Below are 20,565 nucleotides of genomic sequence, written 5' to 3' on the forward strand. Positions count from 1 at the left end.
AAAAACCATCAGTTTTGCTGAAAGGGGAAAGGTGTGGACAGGTCCCTTTTTGGTGATTCCTGCGTCAAGATAAGTAGACAGAACATCACCTTTGGGTCCTGCTGCCACATCCTCCTTTGGTGCATCTCCAGGTTTCATTTTGCAAAAACTTTAGCAAAGAAAAATGAAAAAAGAGGAGTTCTGATCCAGAGGGCCTGTGATTTTTGGAGAGGACAGCAAGATGTGCTGGGTTTTGGGGGGAAAGTTCTCTTGCTTGTAGATTTTTCTCTGAAACAGAAAGATCCTCTTCCCTCCCAGCTCTGAAGCCTCATAATTAATGTGAGGTCAGGTATCTCATTAATCACATCCATGCCGAGCACGGCTGCGTTGCCCTCCCGGGAGCGTGGGGGTTGTCTGCTCCTGCATCTCATGCACAACATCAAGACAGCGGCTCGAGTGACATTCCCATTCCTCTCCCTGCTCCCACTCCTCTTCATGCCAAAAATAAAGCCCTGCCCGGTATGATTTTGTGTTTTGGTGGTTGTTTTTTGTTCCTGCAGCCTGGCGGAAAGCACCAGATTCCCTTTGTCAGCATCGCTGCCATCTGAGAGCACAGGCAGAGGAGCAAAGTGATTTTTGGCGTTTGTCGGCGGAGTCATCGTTGTGCCTGAACTCGCTCCGTGAGTTCCCACGTCCCCTCGGCAGCCGGCGATGACCGACGCGGTGGTGGGTGGCAGCTCTGACCGGTGGATGTGCCCCAGCGACAGGACCATGTCTCTCCGGGCCAGGTGAGAGGAGGGGACCGGGGACACAGGGATGGAGCTGGGGAGGGAGGGACGAGGGTCCCTGGGGGTGGGAGGTGATGCGGGTGCAACCAGCCCAGTTCCTCTTCTGGGGACAATGGGAATTGGGTTTGCACCCGTTGGATGGGGACATTTTGCCTCCTAAACTCCCTGAGAAGGGTTGGCGAGGATGGACCCATGGGTGTCACACACCCCTGTGCTGATGAGGAGCCTTATCCGTCTGTCCTGACACCCTCCAACACGTCTGCCATGCTGGGCAATGCTGCAGGGCTCTGTCCCGGTGGGGTGGGTGGTGTCAGCACCCATGGGTGGGGGCTGGTTTTGTTTGTCGGGACAATGCAGGGGCTGGGAGCTGGCTGCTCTGCAACGCTTTGGGGGAGCAGCAGGGTCCATGGGGTGGGACACACTGTTGGGGACCATCACCCCTGAGGTGGGGAGAGCACTGGCTGAGCTGGCCCTGTCCCCTCTGTCCCCTAATCCTTGTCCCCTCTCTTTCTTTTGCCTCCCAGCAGCGAGAAGGAGCAGTAAGTATCTCACTTGTTTGGGTTTTTTTGCCTATTGCTCTTTACTTGCCACTCTAACGGTCTTGAGAGAACAGGAAAAACCTTGCCCTGGATGCAAGAAAAAACCAATTAATTTTGGGAAGTTTTGCATGGGGTTTTAATGAATTTTAAGGCTTAAGACCATGAGAGTCTGCTCAGTCCAGGGGGAAAAGACCCAGGAAAGGTCTTTAGATGAGTAGAAGAAGGAGGGGAGGAGGGACATTTTTGCCTTTTGCATCCTTCGTTAGCATTGCCCCTTGGCCACCTGCTAATTTGCAGGGCTGAGTGGTAAACGTTATTGTGTCACCACATTCCTGTGCCACCAGGTTAAAGCTGCCTGACAGCCAGGCTGTGCTCGCTGTGCAAGACGATCTTTGGAAATGGTGTTGAGAGAGGGAAAAACTCTCATGTTTGATGAAATGTATCCCCAAAAATGCCTTCTCCTGCAGCCATCGCCCCAGTACAGCAGCTCCCTGGCAAACCCAGCCTTATGTGGTGCAAAAGCAGCCACATCAGTTGATGCTTAACATGGAAATAATGAGAATATTTTTGAAAATGAAATAGGTTTTCTCTGTATGAAACAAGTGTTTCTATATGAAACTCTCCCAAAAGGGAAATAAGAGCTTTTACTTGCTGGGTGGGAGGCATTTGCAGGATTCCTCAGAGGATGGGGGGTACCGCACCCCATCTTCCCATAGCTTGGGAACTGCTGCCTGGCTGTTGCACATGCACATGTGTGATCTGTGGCCAAAGCTCATCCCCTCTGTCCCTGCAGGCTCCCCACCGGCTGGGCAGCGCGGGGCGGCCAGCCCGACCAGCAGCGCAAGGGCGAGGAGCTGACAGACGAGGAGAAGGAGATCATCAACCGAGTCATCGCCCGGGCTGAGAAGATGGAGGAGATGGAGCAGGAGCGCATTGGGTATGGCGGGGGTGGCACCGGTGACATGGGGACGGGGGGACCCTGGCCCTGGCGGTACCGGGGGAGCACGGGCTCTGGCTGCTCTCCCGCGCTGCACTGCAGTGCTTCTGAACCAAGCTGCGGGGGATCTTTTAGAGCTGGTGTTGGTCCTTGGCCAGGAGGAACCTGTGAGCAGGAGAGGGAGCTGCATGTTCTGGACCAAGAATTTATAGTCTCATTGATTTTTTTTTTTTTTTTTTTTTTTTTTTTTTTTTTTTTTTTTTTTTTTAAAAAAATGAGAAGTGGCTGCTGTTCCATCACTTTGCACAGCAGCAAGCAGCCCGGCCCCAGCTTTCAGAGAGGGGTGGAAGGACAGACTCAGGGTAGTGGTGATGAGAGAGTTGGGGTGTTCAGCCTGGAGAAATCTCCGGGGAGACCTTATTGCGGCCTTTCTGTACTTAGAAGGGGCTGATAAGAAAGATGGGGACAGACTTTTTGGCAGGGCCTGTTGCGATAGGACAAGGGGTGATGGTTTTAAACTAAAGGAGGGAGATTCAGGCTGGACACGAGGAAGGAATTGTTGCCCCTGGGGGTGGTGAGAGCCTGGCCCAGGTTGCCCAGAGAGGTGGTGGCTGAACCATCCCTGGAGACACCCCAGGCCAGGCTGGACGGGGCTCTGAGCAACCTGAGCTGGTGCAGATGTCCCTGCTCATGGCAGGGGTTGGAGCTTTGGAGGTCCCTTCCCACCCAAACCGTTCCATGACCTCATTCCAGACAGTGAAGCTGCTCCTGTTTGCCCAATCCTGAGCGCAGGCAAAGCTGTGGCTCACCAAAAGGTGTTTTGTCTTGTTTTAGGAACATGGATGGATCCATCAGCCCCTCCAGCCATGTGTCCTGGTGTTTAATCCCTCATGCCACCCAGAAATGAGCTGAATAGGTCAGAGCGATGCTCAGCCTCGGGGCTGGCCATGTGCTGGGACCAGCTCCTGGGGGATCTGGGGATGCTGGTGCTGCCCAGCCACATCATGGTGGGCACCCATGGTCGCCGGCGGGTGCTGCGGCATTCCCAGCGTGGAGCAGAGGGCACCAAGTGCCTGTGTTTGCTTTTACTGTATCTCTATCCCACCTGGGCAAAGGTGCCAGGTGAAGTAACGCTCATAATTAGGTATCGACTTGCTGTACAGCTGGGAGTGGTTTTCCGGAGGGGATCTCCATAATCCCGTTTGTCAGGCATCCTGCCTTTTTTTCATTACAGAGGAGCAATTTCTTCTTGCTCAGCTTAAGCATCGACTGCCTTTTTTTTTTTTCTTTTTTCTTTTTTTTTTTTTTTTTCCCTTGCAGGGAAAATACTCAGGCCCAGGCAGGAACCGCGCTTTCTGCTGCCTCAGAGAATGTCAAAGCCCCTCTCGTACCTTGGGGACAGCTTTGCTTAGCAAACAGGCACATGCGAAGTCTAGCACCGCAGCCAGAGCTTTTATCCATCACCCCGGCTGCTTAATACCACCAAAATACCGTGTGTGCGTTCGCAATGCAGCGCAGAGTGCTCCAGCTCCAGCGTGTGGTCTTCCTCGGTGGCTGCAGCCTGTTGCCTCCTATGCGCTGGGTTTATTTGCTTGTTTTTAGGAATGCTTTGTTAGGAGCAGGTTTGCAAAGAGCCAAGGCTGTTTGCACTGCCCGGGGCTCGGTGGGTGCCCCACGGGTGTGCTGCTCTCGGCTGGCATCGGTACAACATGCAACGCTTGCCTCTGCCGCCTTTCTGGCAGGAACCAGGTGAAAGCAGCTATGAATGGTGGTGATTCATTCCCGAAAAGTGCTTACAAACAGCATTTTCCCCAGCTTTTTGCACACGTGCAGCCTCGTAAGAATTACTCTCAAATGTGATGCTCTTCGGATTATGCTTAAATGAACTTCAGCAGTGGGGGAGAGATTTTTATTTTGCGTTGTGCATCCCTGCAGCTGTTTGCAAACCTGCAGAAACTCTCCCTTTTACCCTTGTTAGCCGAGGCGGAGGAGGTTTTCTTGTCCTCATTCATGAAAAAGCTGGGCAGAGGACTTCGTGCCGTACTCGAAGCGGAGCTGGCGGATGTGCAGGCGCAGCTGATTTTCCTCCTGCGCGGAGGCGTCGCAGGAGCCGTGCCAGCTCCTTTGTGTTTGTTGGCTGGCAGAACAAGAGCTGTAGGATGTGCAGCTGCAGAAATATGGGACAGCGGCTATATCAGCCTCGTACAGAACCACCCGTGCGGGAGCTACTCGGACATTATCCAGAATAGCTCCTTATATTACAAAATAATCCGGGTTTGCCAGGCTGGCATCTCGCGGGGACACAGCAGTTGTGACTGTGTCCCTCGGTTGGACAGGCTGCTCTAGGGAGGTGCCCCTGGAAAGCTGGATTTTCTGCGGTTTTCTGGGATTTTCTGTTCCTGTAAGAGGAAAAGAAGGAAGATCCATTACCCCAGGTTTTGGTTAATATAAAGAATAGCTAGTGTGAAGTGAACGTGCCTTCCCAAGGGGGAACATGCGGTAAATACTTGGAGTTGTCTTCATAAGTGAATGGGTTGGAGGGATGGAGCTTCACAGATAATACCTGAGCGATCATGAAGTGCTGGCTGCAAATGGTCACCCTAGAGCCTTGAATTTCCTCCTGATTTAGTGTCCATCCATCTCCTCCTCCCTTTTCCTGCCCTTTCGTGTCCCGTCTGCTGCATCTGTCCATCCCACGAGCCCCTCAGCCAGGACAGGACGGGAACAAATCGATGCTACTTGTCGAGAAGATGTTTGTGAAATCAGACTTCGTGTCAAATCCAGCTCAAATTAATTTAGCCGAAGAGTATTTTTAGCAGCAGGGGTGGATGGCAGCCCGCGGGATACGTGCTCTGGATGCTGATGAGGATTGTAGGACAAGGGACACTTTGGTGTGTGTCGTCTTTTTTTGGCTGGGTCATTGTCTCATAGCACAGAGAAGGATAATAGGAGCTGAAATCCTCTTATAAAGTGAGAGTGTGTTGGGTGTGACTTGATGAAGGACTTTATAGCTGCCAGGGGATTAGGATAATCCTTTTGAGGCAGTTCAGGGGCAAAGGGCTTGGAGGACGGCAGGGATGGAGCCGTTCTCATCCCTTCTCCCTCTCTGCTTGGCCCGGGCTGTGCTTGGGGGTCCCTGCGGGGCTCCGGTGATGCTCCAGCTGTGGCCCATGAGGAGCCCGTTCTTCCCAGCTGACACCAGAGCACCTGCAGGCACTAATTGGCTCTGTTATGTACCTATAATTAGGTGCCATCAATAACCCACCAAGTCTGCTCTGCTGCCTAAGGAGATCTGTTGTGCTCTTGGCATTGAAGAAAAGATCTTAAACCACCCAAAGTCAGAAATTTCTGTTTCTGGAGAGCACCTTGTGGCACAGAGCCGGTTCTCCTGGGGCTGATGTGACACATCGCTCCCAGATCTGGCCATGCCCCTGCCTGGGTGCAGCTATTCCCTTCCCTCTAAAAGTGCGATGATTTGACTTTTAGGCCCCTCTAAAAGTGCGATGGTTTGACTGTCTCTCCCTGGGTTCCAGTCCCTCACCTTTCCTCCAAGTGGGCCAGCTATCGAGCAGGATTGCTTTTTAATTTGGCTGCTGATTGCTGGGATGACACATGCACAGTGCTGGAGCAGATGGCTGAAGTCACAGGGGATTAAGTCATTAACCTCGGTGGCCGGCAGCAGAGACGCTCTCTGGGGACCACAGGCTCATATTTTCTTCCTCGTGTTCAAACAACACCAAAATAAAAATAGGGGCCAGGAAGGGCAGAGTGGTTGCTGGAGGCAAACAGAAATGTCTCCTGAGCTGCCAGCTTCTAGAAGAGATTAAGGTAATTCATGGCCAGAAGACCACTCACGGGCTTCTGGAATTTTTATTTTATTTTTTTTTTAATTTTCCCTCCCAAAAATCTACTCTCCTCTTTCTGAGACTGGGATGAGCCTGCAAAATAACAACTCCCCTGTGACGCATCACGGGAGGCAGCGAGCACCTGGAGGGCTGCACTAGCATGGAACAGGACGTGTGGAAATGCCCGAATCCCTCAGCCTCCTCAGGCATCTTCCCTCCATAGCAAGGGCTCTTGGTGGAGGATGAGCTTCAAAAGTCAACATGTGAAAGCTCAAAAGATGCTTTACCTTTAGTCACCTGTGCACTTGTAAGGCAAGAAAATTGCTTCTGATTTTCCATCCTGATTTTAATTATGTTTTCTTTAATCTGTAGCTTGGCTTCTTGTCTCTTTTATACCATTAAAATTAGCCTTAATTTAATATTCAGCCCTTTGAGGCACATGATTTCCCCACAGACCCAAGTCAGTGCTTAATTCTGGAGGCAGTTGTTGACCTCCTTTGTGTTTTACTTGCATTTTTTTGCCACGTAAGTGGTGGCTGAGTCCATCCCCACTGGTCCCCATGTGGGGCTGGGGGTGCCCTGGGTCAGGTCCTTCCTCGCGGGTCAGGTCCTTCTCCTGCCCCGTGCAGCAGTTCATCGTTTGCTGCACTAAATGTCTTCCCCAATGCCGTTTAAAACCCATTAGGCACATCTTTAGCCATTCATTTCTGCAGAGTGGCGATGAATATTTAAACACAACAAACTCTTTGGTGCCTGCCCCGCTGTTGAATCTTGTTTCTCAAGATCATCGGCACTTAACGCCGGTGACTCTCTGTCCCACCCTGGATTGCGCAAGAGAAAATGCTGTAGCAGTGCGGGTTTCTATTGTATCTGTGTCCCTCAGCCCATCAAGCAGCCTTTGCCGTGTCCTTGTGGGACCTTCCGCCTGCCTGAAATGCCCGAGAAGGCCAGCGGTACCTGGGCTGCGTGAGGAAGAGTGTGGGCAGCAGGTTGAGGTTGGTTCTCCATCCTCCCCCTCCGCTCTGCCCCGGTGAGGCCTCATCTGCAGTGCTGGGTCCAGTCCTGGGATCACAGGCTTGAGAAAGACAAGGAATTACTGGAGGGAGCCCAGCAGTGGGCTACAAAGATGCTGAGGGGTCTGGAGCATCGTTCTGATGGGGAAAGGCTGAGAGAGCTGGGGCTGTTCAGCTGGAGAAGCTGAGAGGGTTCTTATCAATGTGATGAATATCTCCGGGGTGGGTGTCAGAGGAGGGACCAGACTCTGTTCAGAGGTGCCCAACGACGGGATGAGGGGCAGCGGGCACAGACTGAAACACAGGAGGTTCCTTCTGAATATGAGCAGAAACGTCTTTCCTTTGAGGTGCCAGAGCCCTGGGACAGGCTGCCCAGGGCGGGTGTGGAGTCTCCTCCTCCGGACACAATCCTGTGTGATCGGTTCCAGAGGTCCCTTCCAGCCCCAACCCATCTCTGATCCTGTGATATCTGCAGCTCTTCCTCCCAACACCAGCCCTTCCCCACCTGGCCACGGGCAGGAGCAGGCAGGGACGTCTCCCCCCAGCCCTTGCTGCCCTGGGGCTGCTCATCTTTCTCTTCCAAACCATATTTCTGGGGCCAGGCAGACATTATATTATTGGGGGACTGTTTTATTACTGTTATCTCAGGTGCACGTTAAGCATTTCAGATATAGCGCATCAGCTGGTTCTTATATCGCGCTCCCATCAGTGACTAATCCCGATTTCTCCAGCAGATGATGGATGCTCTCCCGCTCTGCGGGGCATTACTCCTCTTTTTTTTTTTTTTTTTCCTCCCCTATTTTAACAATTTGAAGCAGATTTCCTGCTCTTTGAAGTCAGTCTTACAGAGGAATGGGCACTTTGAAGCGCCCATAATGATGAGGAAGATGTTGCTGTGGTCCTAGAGACGTGCAGGGGAGAGGGATGAATTGGATGGCTGGTTTATGGGCAATAAAAATAAGAAACAAATGATATCTTGGGAAGAGGGAGAGCAAAGCTTTTGGGAAGGCACCGAGCTGGTTCCTGGGCAAGCGCAGAGCATCCCTCTGGTTACTGGGTAGTGACCTGCCCATGCGTGAGGCTCTGGCAGGCATGGAGGGTGGTGTTGGGTGAAATTAAAGAGAAATTTGGGCTTTTTGCTCCTGGTTATCACCTTGATCAGGAGCTTCCCAGCCCGTGGGTCTCAGTGCAGTACCCCCTTGCCCAGGTCCTCTTTCTGCCAGGTTCATGCCAGGACTTAAAAATTTAAATTTTTATGCAGGCTTCTCAAGGCAGAGTTTGAATCAGAGGAAAAAAAAGCCCCATTTCTCTGGCTTGAATGGGTGTTTTAGTTAGGCAAATATGCTTTGCTTGAAACTGGTGCCACAGGTGTGCGTACTGACTGCTGCAGCTTTTCCACTGGTTTAAAAAAACCTCTTAAGGAGCCGCTTCTGGTAAATGAGAGACTGGGAAAGATTTTGCAGCAGCTAAATAATGAATCTCTTGAAAGGCAAAGGCTTTTTTTTTTTTTCTTTTGCTTTGATTGTGCCATTTGTTCCAGTTTCTATAATAAGTTTGTTTGGGCTTGCAGATTTCCAACTGGAAGCTGCTTCTCTTGGAGCAGAGCTCTTGCAGCACAGGGTGGGGGAATTGCGGAAGATCTGGGCTTGTACATGTGCTTCACTGCCAGGAAAATAAAGGTTCTGCTGCAGAAACGTTTTCCCTGCCCAGGTGGGAGCCATGTGCTGCGACAGGAGCTGGTTGTTGTTGGTTATTTGCTGTTGGGGGCTTTTTGTGGGCACCCCATGTTGCGCATGGTGGGACATGGGCTGGAAACAACCATGGCATGTGGCAAGTTGTGTTTGTTTTGTTTTGTGTGGTTTTTTTTAAATAAGTCTTTTTAGGAACAACTAGTTTCCAGTTTTTAATTGGAATAATGCTCATTGCTGGCCGAGTGTTAACGAGGTAATGCGGCTCTCTTGAAATTACGGGGACCTCCGCGTTTGCAGCAGGGTCTGTCAGCCGCGGAGCTTGGGAAGGTGCCACAGGCAGATGATGCTTTAGCAGCTGATTTATTCTGTAGGAAGAAATCACCCATGGATCGTCTGCAGAGCACGGAGCAGATGCTCGGGGACAGGGATAGACAGCTGGGAGTAAAGTCGGAGTGGGGAGCTGGGCTCGCAGAGCTTCCCTGTTAAAAGCAAAGTGGAAAGGCATTAAAGCACATCGCCGCGGCCTGAGGATGCTATTTTTCAATAAAAACTGTTTTGTTCAGGAAACAAACCGGCTCAGGCTGAGAACCAGAATTGCTGTATTTAGAGAGCCGGTGGTTGTGTCTCTGCCGAAACTTCAGGTGGTGACACCGAAGGAAGTTGCAGGCTGGCCCGTCTGGTGACATCGGAGCTGTGAACACGGTGGTTTCTCCCAACTGCTGGCTCTGTCTGGCTCCCCAGCCCAGTTTTCCCAGTCCACCCCAGTCCAGCTTTCCCTTTCCTCTCTGGGAATGGGCTGCAGGTTCATTAATAACCCTCCGGAGGCACCTCCACATCCCCAGCCCTGAGCGCCCAGGGAGGTCAGCCCCTGCTTAGGTTGGGGTAGGGAATTCTCCGGTGGGTTTTAGCAGGGCCAGCATCTTCCACCTCAATGAGCAGTTGTGATAATGCGGCTTTGATCAGATAACACACACTGGGTCACGGAGCCATGTCCCTACTTTGGGCTGGATGAAGCGCTTCAACATGCTTCCAATTGACTGCAGCGAGTCTCCAACAAATAGGTTGCATGTTCCATGTTGCTTTATTTTTTTCGCTTCTTGCTGCTGTTCCTTTACCAAGCACCCACGTACAACACCGTTGCATTTCCATGGGGTGCTGGCTGCCCTGCAAACACTGGCAGACCGACCGCAGCGGCCCCCGCGCCGAGGGGAGCTCAGATATTGTTCGTGAGCGATTCCGAGGTGCCGGCAGCCAAACTGGCATAAATCTGAAGCTGTCATCAGCCATGTGGGAAAATGTCTTTTAAATGTCGGGTGTTTTTTATGGCAGGCTTTGTCAGATTTGGGTCAGGGAGCGGATGCAGCCCCGCAGGCGAGGGGGCTGTGGTTCTCTCTGGTGGGCTTGGATCTCCTCCTCCCTTTCTTCGTTCCTTCTCCTTCCTCCCTGAATGGCATAAATAATGCATCCTTTTTTCCCTTCTAGTGCTATTTTTAGGGCCAGGATTCTGGGTTAACTGAGCATACAACTCGCTCTGGGGTGCTTGGCAGGCAACTTGCTCCTGCTTTGCAAACAGCTTTTGCCTCTGCGATATTTTTTTTTTTCCAGAAGTTGCTTAACTGTTTTGGTTTATTTTTTTTTCACCTTTGCAGTAAACAGATGTATTTTTACAACCTGTTCTCCAGTGGACTTTTTGCATTTTACTCAAAGGGCTAAGAATTTCCATAAAGTAGATTATATGCAATTGTTTTTTCTTAGAAAATGAGAAAACTAATTAATTTATCCAGTCCTCCAGCCAGAGCCCTTCCAAGATCTCCTTTCGCAGCTCTTCCGTGGGCAAAAAGCTGCTTCACTGATGCCAAACCGCTTTGTGCAAAGGTGCTGACTAGGATGCATTTTACAAATGTGTGTGTATGCCGGAGCTGGGGTGGTGTCGGCGGAAGTTAAGAGTCACGCAATATAAAGCTATAGGGGTGTATAATACTCCGACATGTCCCCTGGGATGTGTCTTTTCCCCTGGTCGCTGGAAGATGAGAGATTGCTGGAAACTACACCAGTGGCTGGACCAAAGGCAGCTGCTGCCCTGGCGAGCGGGACCCCTGTGTCCCGGCTGTGACATCCCTGTCCCCTTTCCGCCAGGCGGCTGATGACCCGGCTGGAGGACATGCGCCGCAGCGTGCTGGGGGACGGGGTGAACCGCTGCATCCTCTGCGGGGAGCAGCTGGGGCCGCGGGGATCTGCCTGCGTTGTCTGCGAGGACTGCAAGAAGGTGAGACATCACCCCGCTGCAGCCTCCCGCACCCACAATCCCTCCCCGGTGCCAGAACGGGTACCTTGATATTTGGGTGCATGTGTCGATGTTTGTGCCCAGGTGGTCAAGAGGCCACCGGTATCCTGGCTTGTGCCAGCACTGGTGTGGCCACCAGGACCGGGGCAGTGACCGTCCCCTGGGCTGGGCAGGGGGAGGCCAAACCTCAAATCCTGGGGTCAGTTTTGGGCTCCTCATACCAAGAAAGCCCTTGAGGTGCTGGAGCGAGTTGAGAGAAGGGAACGGAGCTGGGGAAGGGGCTGGAGCACAAGTGTGATGGGAGTGGAACTGAACTGCCTGAAAGGAGCTTGGAGCCAGGGGGGTCGGGCTCTGCTCCCCAGGAACAAGCGCCAGGACCAGAGGAAACGGCCTCAAGTTGCGCCAGGGGAGGTTGAGGCTGGATCTGGGGAACAATTTCTTCCCCAAAGGGCTGTGGGGCATTGGAACAGGCTGCCCAGGGCAGTGCTGGAGTCACCATCCCTGGAGGGGTTGGACAGATCAGAGATGAGGTTCTCAGGGACATGGGGCAGTGCCAGGGGTGGGTTAATGGTTGATTTGGTGATCTTGAGGGTCTTTTCCAACCAAAAGGATTCTATTCTGTGGTTACCCAGCATCCCTCTGCACATGGCACAAGGGGACATCCTGCAATCACTGATGCTTGTACTGGGAGAGCTCTCATTAACCGTCCCTCATCAATCTCACACTCCTGAAGGGTGATGCGGGGGCAGTGGGACCTTTCAGTCCCCGCTGCCACCTGACGCTTTGCTTTTTTTTTTTTTTTTTTTTTTTTTTCTTTTTCCCCCCTGCAGAACGTCTGCACCAAGTGCGGAGTGGAGACCACCAACAGCCGACCCCACGCCATCTGGCTCTGCAAGATCTGCAGCGAGCAGCGGGAGGTGAGCACAGCACCTGGCTGCTCCTTATGTTGGAGCGGGGACATGGTCCCTGTCCCCACCCCAGACCTCTGAGATGGGACCATCTCCAGGCTGGGTGATGCTCCCAGCTTGTCCCCACTGAACCTCACCCAGCCGCTTGAGTCTGGTTCTTATAGGATGATCTTGTTTTCTAGATAAAATGTCACTTTTTTTTTTTTTCCTCAAAACCAAAATTTTGGGGTTGAAGAGGCTGTCGTGGGAAGAGGTTGGCTCCCTGCCACCTACGGTGTGCAAAAGTCAAAGAGTTAATTAATTGGCAGGATGGGCAGTGGGGTGCGGGGGGAGTTCACATCCTCAGTGTTGTCTGCTGGAGGCAGACCCCGGTGACGCAGGGATGAAGGCTGCCAGGTCTGCACCCAGCATCCCCCCCCAGACACAGGTGCCACCTCATTCCCTGCTCCCCCAGGTGTGGAAACGCTCCGGTGCCTGGTTCTTCAAGGGTTTGCCCAAGCAAGTCCTGCCCCAGCCGATGCCTGTCAGCAAGAACAAGGGACCCCAAGCCCTGAGCGAGCCCAGCCCATCGGAGCCGCCCACCCAGGACCTGAAACTCCCCTCCCGTGCACCCACCCGAGGTAGGTGACAGTGGGTGCTGACCCTGTCCCTCTGTGCAAGGGGCAGGGGTTCCACCAGCGAGGTGCTGGGTCGCCTCCCCACTGTCTGCAAGGGCGACCCTTAGCAGAAAGGACTCGTGTAGCTGCTGCCCGTGTTCTAAAGGGCGCAGAAATTTCCCTGTGGAGGCTTCCTCAGCCCTCTCCAGGTCAGGATTGGGTTTGCAGGGACACCCCCAGCCCTGGATAGGGATCTGTGGTGCCCAGCTGGGAGTTTGGGCAGTGCCTGGGAATGAACACGGTGATGCAGAAGCCTAGAAAAAAATAAGAATAAATAAGGAAACGTGGGGAAGGAGTGTTGGCACAGCCCCAAGTTGGTGTTGGTGGGGTGGGTGGGCTGCAGCTTCACCCCTTCTCGCTCTGTTTGTGCCCCCCAAGGCCAGGCGGACGCCGGGCCCCCGGCCGAGCAGGACTCTGACGGTAAGCACCAGCGTTACACTCTCCGCTGTGCCGCTGCCTGGGTGCTGAGCCCCCTCTCTCTCCCCTCCTGTCCCCGCGGGTTGTTCCCGCGGGAGGTGGCAGCAGGAGGACCTCTTCTTGCTGCTGCCACCCACCGCACAGGGACCGAGTTATTCTGGGGCTTCCTCACCTCCTGCACACGCCTGGGCTGAAACGCTGCAATTTTGAGCTCTGAGCAGAATTACCGCCATAGGTGTCATTTCCTGATGCTGATTGACGGGTGTTTTTCTAGTTATTTAATGACAGTCCTTAGAAAACCTCCTGTGGAAACTTTTTAGGAGGCTCACGTGGGGCTTGTGCATGTCGGTGAGGGGTGGAGCAGCTGAGCTGCTCTGTTAACGCTGGGTTTTCCCCACCGAAGCTCTTGGTGCCAGTGCCCTGTGCCCAGCCTTGAGTTAATTTTTACTAATAACCCTCATTTTTCACAGTTCAGCATCGGCGTGCCGAGGCAATGAGATTACCTGATCCTCCTCCAGCACCAGCTGCTCCCGGCTGGGCGGTGATTAGGCTGGGAGCAGCTCAGTGGCTGCAAACTCTCCTCTTGCTCTCCTCTTCCTCGCTGTGTGGAGGAGGCAGCGAGGGGCTGAGGACACAACCAGCTGTGCCTGGTCATGCCGAGTGATGATCTTGATCTTCCCATGCAGCCGCAGTCGGGGAAACTACTTAATTAAGACTATTTAATCGCGGTGGTCGCTGGTGCTATTACGCTTCCCGGCCCAAAGCCAGACTGGTTTTACGAAGCCGGCAGCTCGCCCGCACGCCAGGGAGGCTTTGCCAGGCTCTGCAGGTCCCTCCTGGCCATCAGCATGCTTGCGGCATGCCTGTGATTTTCCTAAAGTTCCCTTGGAAAAATATTTCTTGCGTTGCTGTTTCTGCACTACGAGGCTCCTGGTTGTGGATGCTCGTTTCCCTTCCTCCCTCCCTCCTCTTCAGCATCGTGGCATTTTACCCCTGCTCCTCATCCCCCACCTGCAATCTGTTGCGTTTCGCTTTCTCCTTGTGCCCAGCGACCCTGAGAGCGCAGCCAAGGATAAACATCCCATTTATGTCACAGCAAAGATTTATCCCTGGCGTCTTCGGCACAAGCCAGGTGAGCACCGAGACCTTTTTCCGTCGCATCTGTGGGTTGCAATTCATCACCGTGAAGCAACCCCAGCACCCTGGTGTGTGCGTCTGGGATTTATCTGCTGGGACGGATGGATGGAGAGACACAGGCAGCTGTCACCCTTGTCTCGCTAATAAATGGAAGATGATCAGCAAAAAGAAAATATGATCCCTCTCCCCCAGGCCCCATAGAGCTGCGATGCTGTTAGGGTTTGACGGGTGCTGATGGATGCCTCTGTCCTTGTTTTCCCGTGGGGCTCTCCTGTCTCCTGGTGTCCCCACAGTTTGCTGTGTCCTTTGGGTTTTCCCAACCAGCCTGTGCAGGTTGGATGGTGCAGAGCAGCATCTGGGAGTGATGCTGCAGCGGCTGTGCCCATCTTCATCTTCCTCCCGCTGGCACCCAGGCTGGCCATCACCCAAGCGGCTCCTCTCAGGGCCACCTTTGGGGACAGATGGGTCCTCACTGCTGCCTGTATCACTCTCCCTGCAGGCAGCAGCGCGATGGCAGCTGCGCGGGGGAGCTCCACGGTGCCCAGCCGCAAGCCGGCCGAGGGCAGAGCGGGTCCCTGCGGCAGCGAAAACGCTGGTGGGGACGCGGACAGCCACGACTACGCTGCCGAGAGCGGGGTCAGCAGGAGCCCTGGTGAGACCTGCACTTCTGTGCGCTCGTGCATGCTTGTGCACATTTGTGGATGCTTCTGTGTGTTTGGGAGGAGAGGGCTGGGGGTGCACAAAGCTGGCAGCTGTGCGAGGGTGGTGTCTGCTCAACGTGCAACACTTGTTGGTGCTGAGAGATTTCACATTGCAGAGCACTAGCGCCTGCTGGTTTATGCTGCTCTGTGGAGTTTGGTGCTGGGGGGCTCTGGGATGTTGGTTGGATCGGGAGGAGTCATGGAGGGGGATCTCTGTTCCCTTCCCTGTGTGTGGGGAGGAGAGGCAGGACCAAGTTGTGCTTTTCCCAGCAAAGGTGCATCCTATGACCTATGGAAGGACGTGAATTTGAAAAGCTTCATGTACGATGTGAGAGCTGCAGGTGAAAAAAGGAGCAGGCTCAGCACTTGCCAGGCGAATTTTAAGCAGAGATGAAATGCAGCCGCGTTGGGACCCCAAATAAAAGCATGTTTCATGCTGCTGTGCCCCACGAGGTGCTGCCGAAGGAGCAGGCGTGGGCTAGCCCTGCCTATGGGAGCCGCGTTTTGCTGGCAGGGGCCCAGCTGAGTCTGTTGTTTGTATTTCATGAGAATTTGATGTGCTCTGAGCCATTGTAAATTTCTGTTTTATATTTTTGTAAATATTGCTGATTCTCCCCTCTCCTTGCAGGCGTGAAGAGGACCAACTCCCTGCAAGCCTCGCGGCCACCTCCACCAGCCGCTGCCAGTCCAGCTCCTGGTCCAGCAGCACCTGCAGGTAGGATGCGACAGGGATGCGGCCAGGATGCTCCATCCCTGGGGGGGAACATCCCAAAGAGAGACCCCCCTGCTTGGGCCAGTGCTGTGGTGGGAGAGGGATGGAGAGCATCACTCAGGAGAATACCCCAGTATAGCTCCATTTGTCCCCAGTGCCACCAGCAGCAGGAAGACCAGGTCCTGGGGCGGCTGGCCGGTTCCCAGAGAGACAAGGTAAAATTCGCTTGCCCGCAAGGGGCTGGGGGGCAGCGACTGGCGGGGGCTAACGGAGTCCCTTCCGCAGCGAGCCCACCGCTGGGACCCCCAGAGCCGGCCCGTGCCACCGCCAGGGAGGAGCGAGGAGGGGGCTACGCCATGCCCCCCACCAGAGAGGAGCGGCCAGCTCGGCAGCCCCCCACCTTCCCCCAGCCCCCCGCTGTCCCGCAGCCCCCCGCCGTCCCCCCGGCACCCGCTGCCCCACCACGGCAGCCACCCCAGGAGGAAGAGGAGGAGGATGCCAACAGCTACGACTCTGATGAAGGAAGTACGTACCCGGGGTGCCCGGCCAGAGTGTTTTTGTTTGGCAAAGCTGGGATTTTGGGGAGGTGATTGCTGCGGGACTGCCCCTCGCACTGTAAGGTTGGGGGTCTCTGGCAAGGAGAGCCCACAGGGAGCACTGCTTTTACATTTGAACTGCAAATTATTACTAATCAGGGTCGGTTAAACATAGTTACTAGCGGGGGTTTTAACGAGGTCTTATTTCCAACTGTTCCTCCTCTATCTGGCTGGCAGCGACGCTGGGAGCGCTGGAGTTCAGCCTGCTCTACGACCAGGAGAACAGCTCCCTGCACTGCACCCTCATCAAGGCCAAAGTAAGTGGTCCATCTCCTTTCCCCCTTTTTTTTTTTTTTTTTTACTGATTCAAGTCCAGCTGGCTCCCGACTGGGAAGGTCTGTGGGATTTTTCCTCGAGTGAACCTGATTTTTCAGCACATTGTGGTAACCCATGCCTGCTGGGGGCAGAGAACAAGGATGCTCTTGGCATGCTGGAGATATTTTCTCTTGACTGAGCTGCTTCGTGGGTGGCTTGTCCCTCTTCCCTGCCTCTGCTTAAGGAGAATTCATGCCCCATGTTTTACTTATTCTCTTTTAGGGCTTAAAACCAATGGACTCAAATGGCCTGGCAGATCCCTACGTCAAGCTGCACCTCTTGCCTGGAGCCAGCAAGGTGAGGCTTTGCCTGGTTTGGTGCGTTTGGGGCTAGAGATGGAGCAGAGGTTTCTATTTATAGGTTTATTTTGTGTGCAGGGACTTTCTGGTCTTGTGCAGAGTAAATCAAGGTGTCGTGATCTTGGGAAGTGCTTTGATTTCTATTGCTCTCTTGTTTGCTGATCTTTTAATTTTTTTGCTGTGCACATGTGTTTCTGAAAGACACATGAACAAGTGACAGAGTTCCTCATTTCCCAAGCTGTCACCTCCTTTAGAACCATGAGACCTGTTACCCAAGCCCTGCACAGCCTCCCCTGTGCAACTTCTTCTTGTACAAGTGTCCTTGAGCGATTAGACCCCAGTCGATGAAAACAGCCGGGTGGTGACAGCTGTCCTGGCCACAGCAGGTGACAGAGTCCCCAGTGCTGGCATAAAGGTCTATGTTGTTGGGTTGGTGACGCTCACCTGGGCTGATGGCTCGCCAGCGCGACAGCCTCAGCAGGCAGCGGTGACATCCCGCAGAGTCGTCCATGCTCTGGTCAAACCATCTCTTGTGAGCCACAGATGATGGAGCATCTCATTTACACTCTGCCAGGAGCCTAAATTTAGGTGGGGAGGAGTCCAGGGGCGTTATTGCACTGTGTTTTGCTCTGATGCCACAGTCAAATAAGCTGAGAACGAAGACTCTGCGCAACACCCGTAACCCCGTGTGGAACGAGACCCTGGTGTACCACGGCATCACAGATGAGGACATGCAACGGAAAACCCTTAGGCGAGTAGAGGAGCTGGGGTGTCCCCTGGTGAGATGGGGGCCGGGGGTGTCCTCGCACAGAGCATTGCAAGGCAGCCTTAGGAGGGCAGCAAAGTGCAGGTGTTGATGTAGCATCTGGAAATGCAGAGTTTCTGGTCAAAATTGACGTCCTTCAACAAACATGCTGATTTTGATGGTCCTTTTTAAAAAGGGGGGAAAAAGGCATTTTGACCTTATAATTTAACATTAAATTATTGGCATTACTGTCATACTTATCAGCATAGAGATTTGTGTATTGCATATCTGTGCATGATATTTGATGGCGTCGCAGCAAAACGTTTAGATGTCTTTCAAATTTTTGGCATTTCATTCCTATAAGAAACATCCACGTTCTGATTTCTTGCTCCATCACAGAGCACATACTAAAAATGTTGATTTTTTTTCTGGCAAAAGAGAAGTTCAGTTTTCTGACCACTTTTGGTCAGAGGAGAGCCAGATGGATGGGGAGCTTCGATGGTGCTTTGCTGTGTCCACCCTGAAGGAGTGGGTTTGTGCTATGGAGCCAGGTCCTGCTCCAGCCTGGTTGACGTTCACCTTTCTTGTTCCCTTCAGGATCTCCGTGTGTGATGAAGACAAATTTGGCCACAATGAGTTTATTGGAGAAACTAGAGTTTCCTTGAAAAAACTCAAAGCAAATCAGAAAAAGAATTTCAACATCTGCTTGGAGAGAGTAATACCGGTGAGTTACTGTGACATTGCTTTCTACTGTTAGTGTCGTGGTTGCCAACAAATGGCACGTGAGGGAGCGAGTGGTGAGCTTGGAGCTGGAACCAGCCAAGAGCTGGAGGTGCCTGACTTCACTGGCATCTTTAGGAGTTGGATTCCCACCCATGATGTGACACGTCAAGGCTAGGAGACAAAAGCATGCTGGGAATCCAGGGGAAGTGACTCCAGAAGTCACTCACGGCAGTCTCTCTTTTCCCCTTCTCCATCCAAGATGAAGCGTGCTGGAACGACCGGCTCATCCCGTGGGATGGCACTGTACGAAGAGGAGGTAAGAGTCCTTGGAGGATGACATGCTCTGTGCACTCTCCACCCATTATCTCTCATGAACAAGCCCCCTTCTACCCTCATGGAAGAGAGTGGGAAGGTTCTTTTATATCCACCTTGTCCCATCTGCTCTGCAGTTGACCATCTTCCTTGCTCAGCTCTTGTGTTCCCACCTCCTCCTTGCTCTCTACAACTCCCTGAAAGGAGGTTGTAGCATTGGAGGGTGTTGGTCCCTTCTCCCACGTAACAAGTGATTGAATGAGAGGAAACAGCCTGAAGTTGCACCAGGGGAAGTTGAGGTTGGATCTTGGGAACAATTTCGTCCTGGAAAGGGCTGTTGGGCATTAGAACGGGCTGCCCAGGGCAGTGATGGAGTCACCAACCCTGGAGGGGTTGAACAGACGTGGAGATGAGGTTCTCAGGGACATGGGTTAGTGCCAGAGTTAGATTAATGGTTGGACTCGATGGTCTTGAGGGTCCCTTCCAGCCAAAATGATTCTATGATCTCTGGTGGCTTCCTCTTGCAGGTAGATCGTGGCGGGGACGTGGAGGAGCGTGGGAAGATCCTGGTGTCCCTCATGTACAGCACCCAGCAGGGCGGTTTAATCGTCGGCATCGTGCGTTGTGTGCATTTAGCAGCTATGGATGCCAATGGATACTCAGACCCTTTCGTGAAGCTGTAAGCGGGTGCTGGGGTGGTCGTAGGGCGGTCACGCATGGCCATGGGGTCACCCATTGTCCTTGGGCAGGAGCTGGTGCTCTGAGAGCCCCTTCCAAAACCCCTGGAGAGTCCAGTGCTCTGCACAAAGCAGGTCTCTATGGTTTCCTGTGTCTTATCTGACAATCCACGGGGAAAAAAAGAGTACTCAGGATATTACTCATTTTACATTGATTTTTAAATAATTTTAGAAGGTAGGGAGACTGGCTAACCCATTTATTTGCCTTAAATATGTCCAGGTGCTTTTTTCTAGCCCCAAACCTCACTTTTTTAGCTTATAACTCACCCTGTTCTTGCACTTGCGTTTTGAGCTGTTTTCTGTTGCCCCCAGGTGGCTGAAACCTGACATGGGAAAAAAGGCCAAGCACAAGACACAGATCAAGAAGAAAACATTGAATCCTGAGTTTAATGAAGTAAGGCTGGATCTATATTTTTATATTATTAAATCAACTTAGCTAATTACTGTGTTGTGCAGAGGGGGTGGAAGACAAACTCTTCATTAGTCTATTTTAAATGTCCTCTCACTGGATTTTGAATTCAGGCTGTACAGACAGATCATTTGCAATTCCTTACCTGCCGTTTTCCAGGGGTATTTTCCTGGGATGCTGGGGTGATGTGGGTGTTCTCCTTCTGCAGGAGTTCTTCTATGATATCAAACACAGTGATCTTGCCAAGAAGTCACTGGACATTTCTGTCTGGGATTACGACATTGGGAAATCGAATGATTACATTGGTGAGCTGCAAGTCTTGGTGCTCTGGGCTCTGGTTTTGGTGCCCGATATTTTGCTGGCTGGACGGGAGGGACATGTGGGCCCCCTGCCCTGTGAGGAGCCCCAGGTGGGACCACACAAGTTGGTTGGGCGCTTGTATCAGGCCATCAACTACCCAGCGTACTGCCCATCTCCCGCATCTCATGGGGTCTTCTGTGCAGCTCGAGTTGTTTCCACTACATTTTAAATCCAGGAAGTGGAGAGAAATGCCCCAAACGTGGGGTCTGTCCCCATGGAAATGGTTTTCTGGAACATCAGCATCATCTCTAAATGTGATGTCTCTTCTCCCTCTCTTCCAGGCGGCTGCCAGCTCGGCATTACGGCTAAGGGAGAGCGCTTGAAACACTGGTATGAATGTCTGAAGAACAAGGACAAGAAGATCGAACGCTGGCACACCCTCCAGAACGAGAACCACGTTGCCAGCGATTAAAGGGAGCTGCTGCCCCATCCTCTGCCAAGCCCCTGTAGATCCCTGATGTC

At 52.8% G+C, this 20,565-nt stretch overlaps 1 protein-coding gene across 1 annotated transcript; it reads left to right on the forward strand.

Moving 5' to 3' along the window:
* Nucleotides 1–690: 690 nt before the first annotated feature.
* Nucleotides 691–20,515, forward strand: RPH3A (rabphilin 3A). Its single transcript, XM_065646411.1, has 20 exons — nt 691–767; nt 1,292–1,306; nt 2,100–2,243; nt 10,929–11,058; nt 11,907–11,993; nt 12,439–12,604; nt 13,019–13,060; nt 14,694–14,846; nt 15,524–15,610; nt 15,763–15,822; nt 15,893–16,132; nt 16,381–16,460; nt 16,741–16,815; nt 17,459–17,568; nt 18,160–18,286; nt 18,545–18,601; nt 19,125–19,276; nt 19,647–19,728; nt 19,952–20,048; nt 20,385–20,515. The coding sequence occupies exons 1-20, from the start codon at nt 691–693 to the stop codon at nt 20,513–20,515; spliced, it is 2,112 nt and encodes a 703-aa protein (XP_065502483.1).
* Nucleotides 20,516–20,565: the final 50 nt, after the last annotated feature.

Source organism: Caloenas nicobarica, chromosome 16 (assembly GCF_036013445.1).
Source record: "Caloenas nicobarica isolate bCalNic1 chromosome 16, bCalNic1.hap1, whole genome shotgun sequence".
In the NCBI taxonomy this organism is placed as follows: Eukaryota; Metazoa; Chordata; class Aves; order Columbiformes; family Columbidae; genus Caloenas; species Caloenas nicobarica.

Bases quoted from the DNA above. Each gene is read 5' to 3' on its own strand.
- RPH3A (XM_065646411.1), top strand. From the start codon at position 691: ATGACCGACGCGGTGGTGGGTGGCAGCTCTGACCGGTGGATGTGCCCC. The intron at 12,605-13,018 runs GTAGGTGACAGT...GTGCCCCCCAAG, and splicing joins CTCCCGTGCACCCACCCGAG to GCCAGGCGGACGCCGGGCCC. The intron at 15,611-15,762 runs GTAGGATGCGAC...ATTTGTCCCCAG, and splicing joins TGGTCCAGCAGCACCTGCAG to TGCCACCAGCAGCAGGAAGA.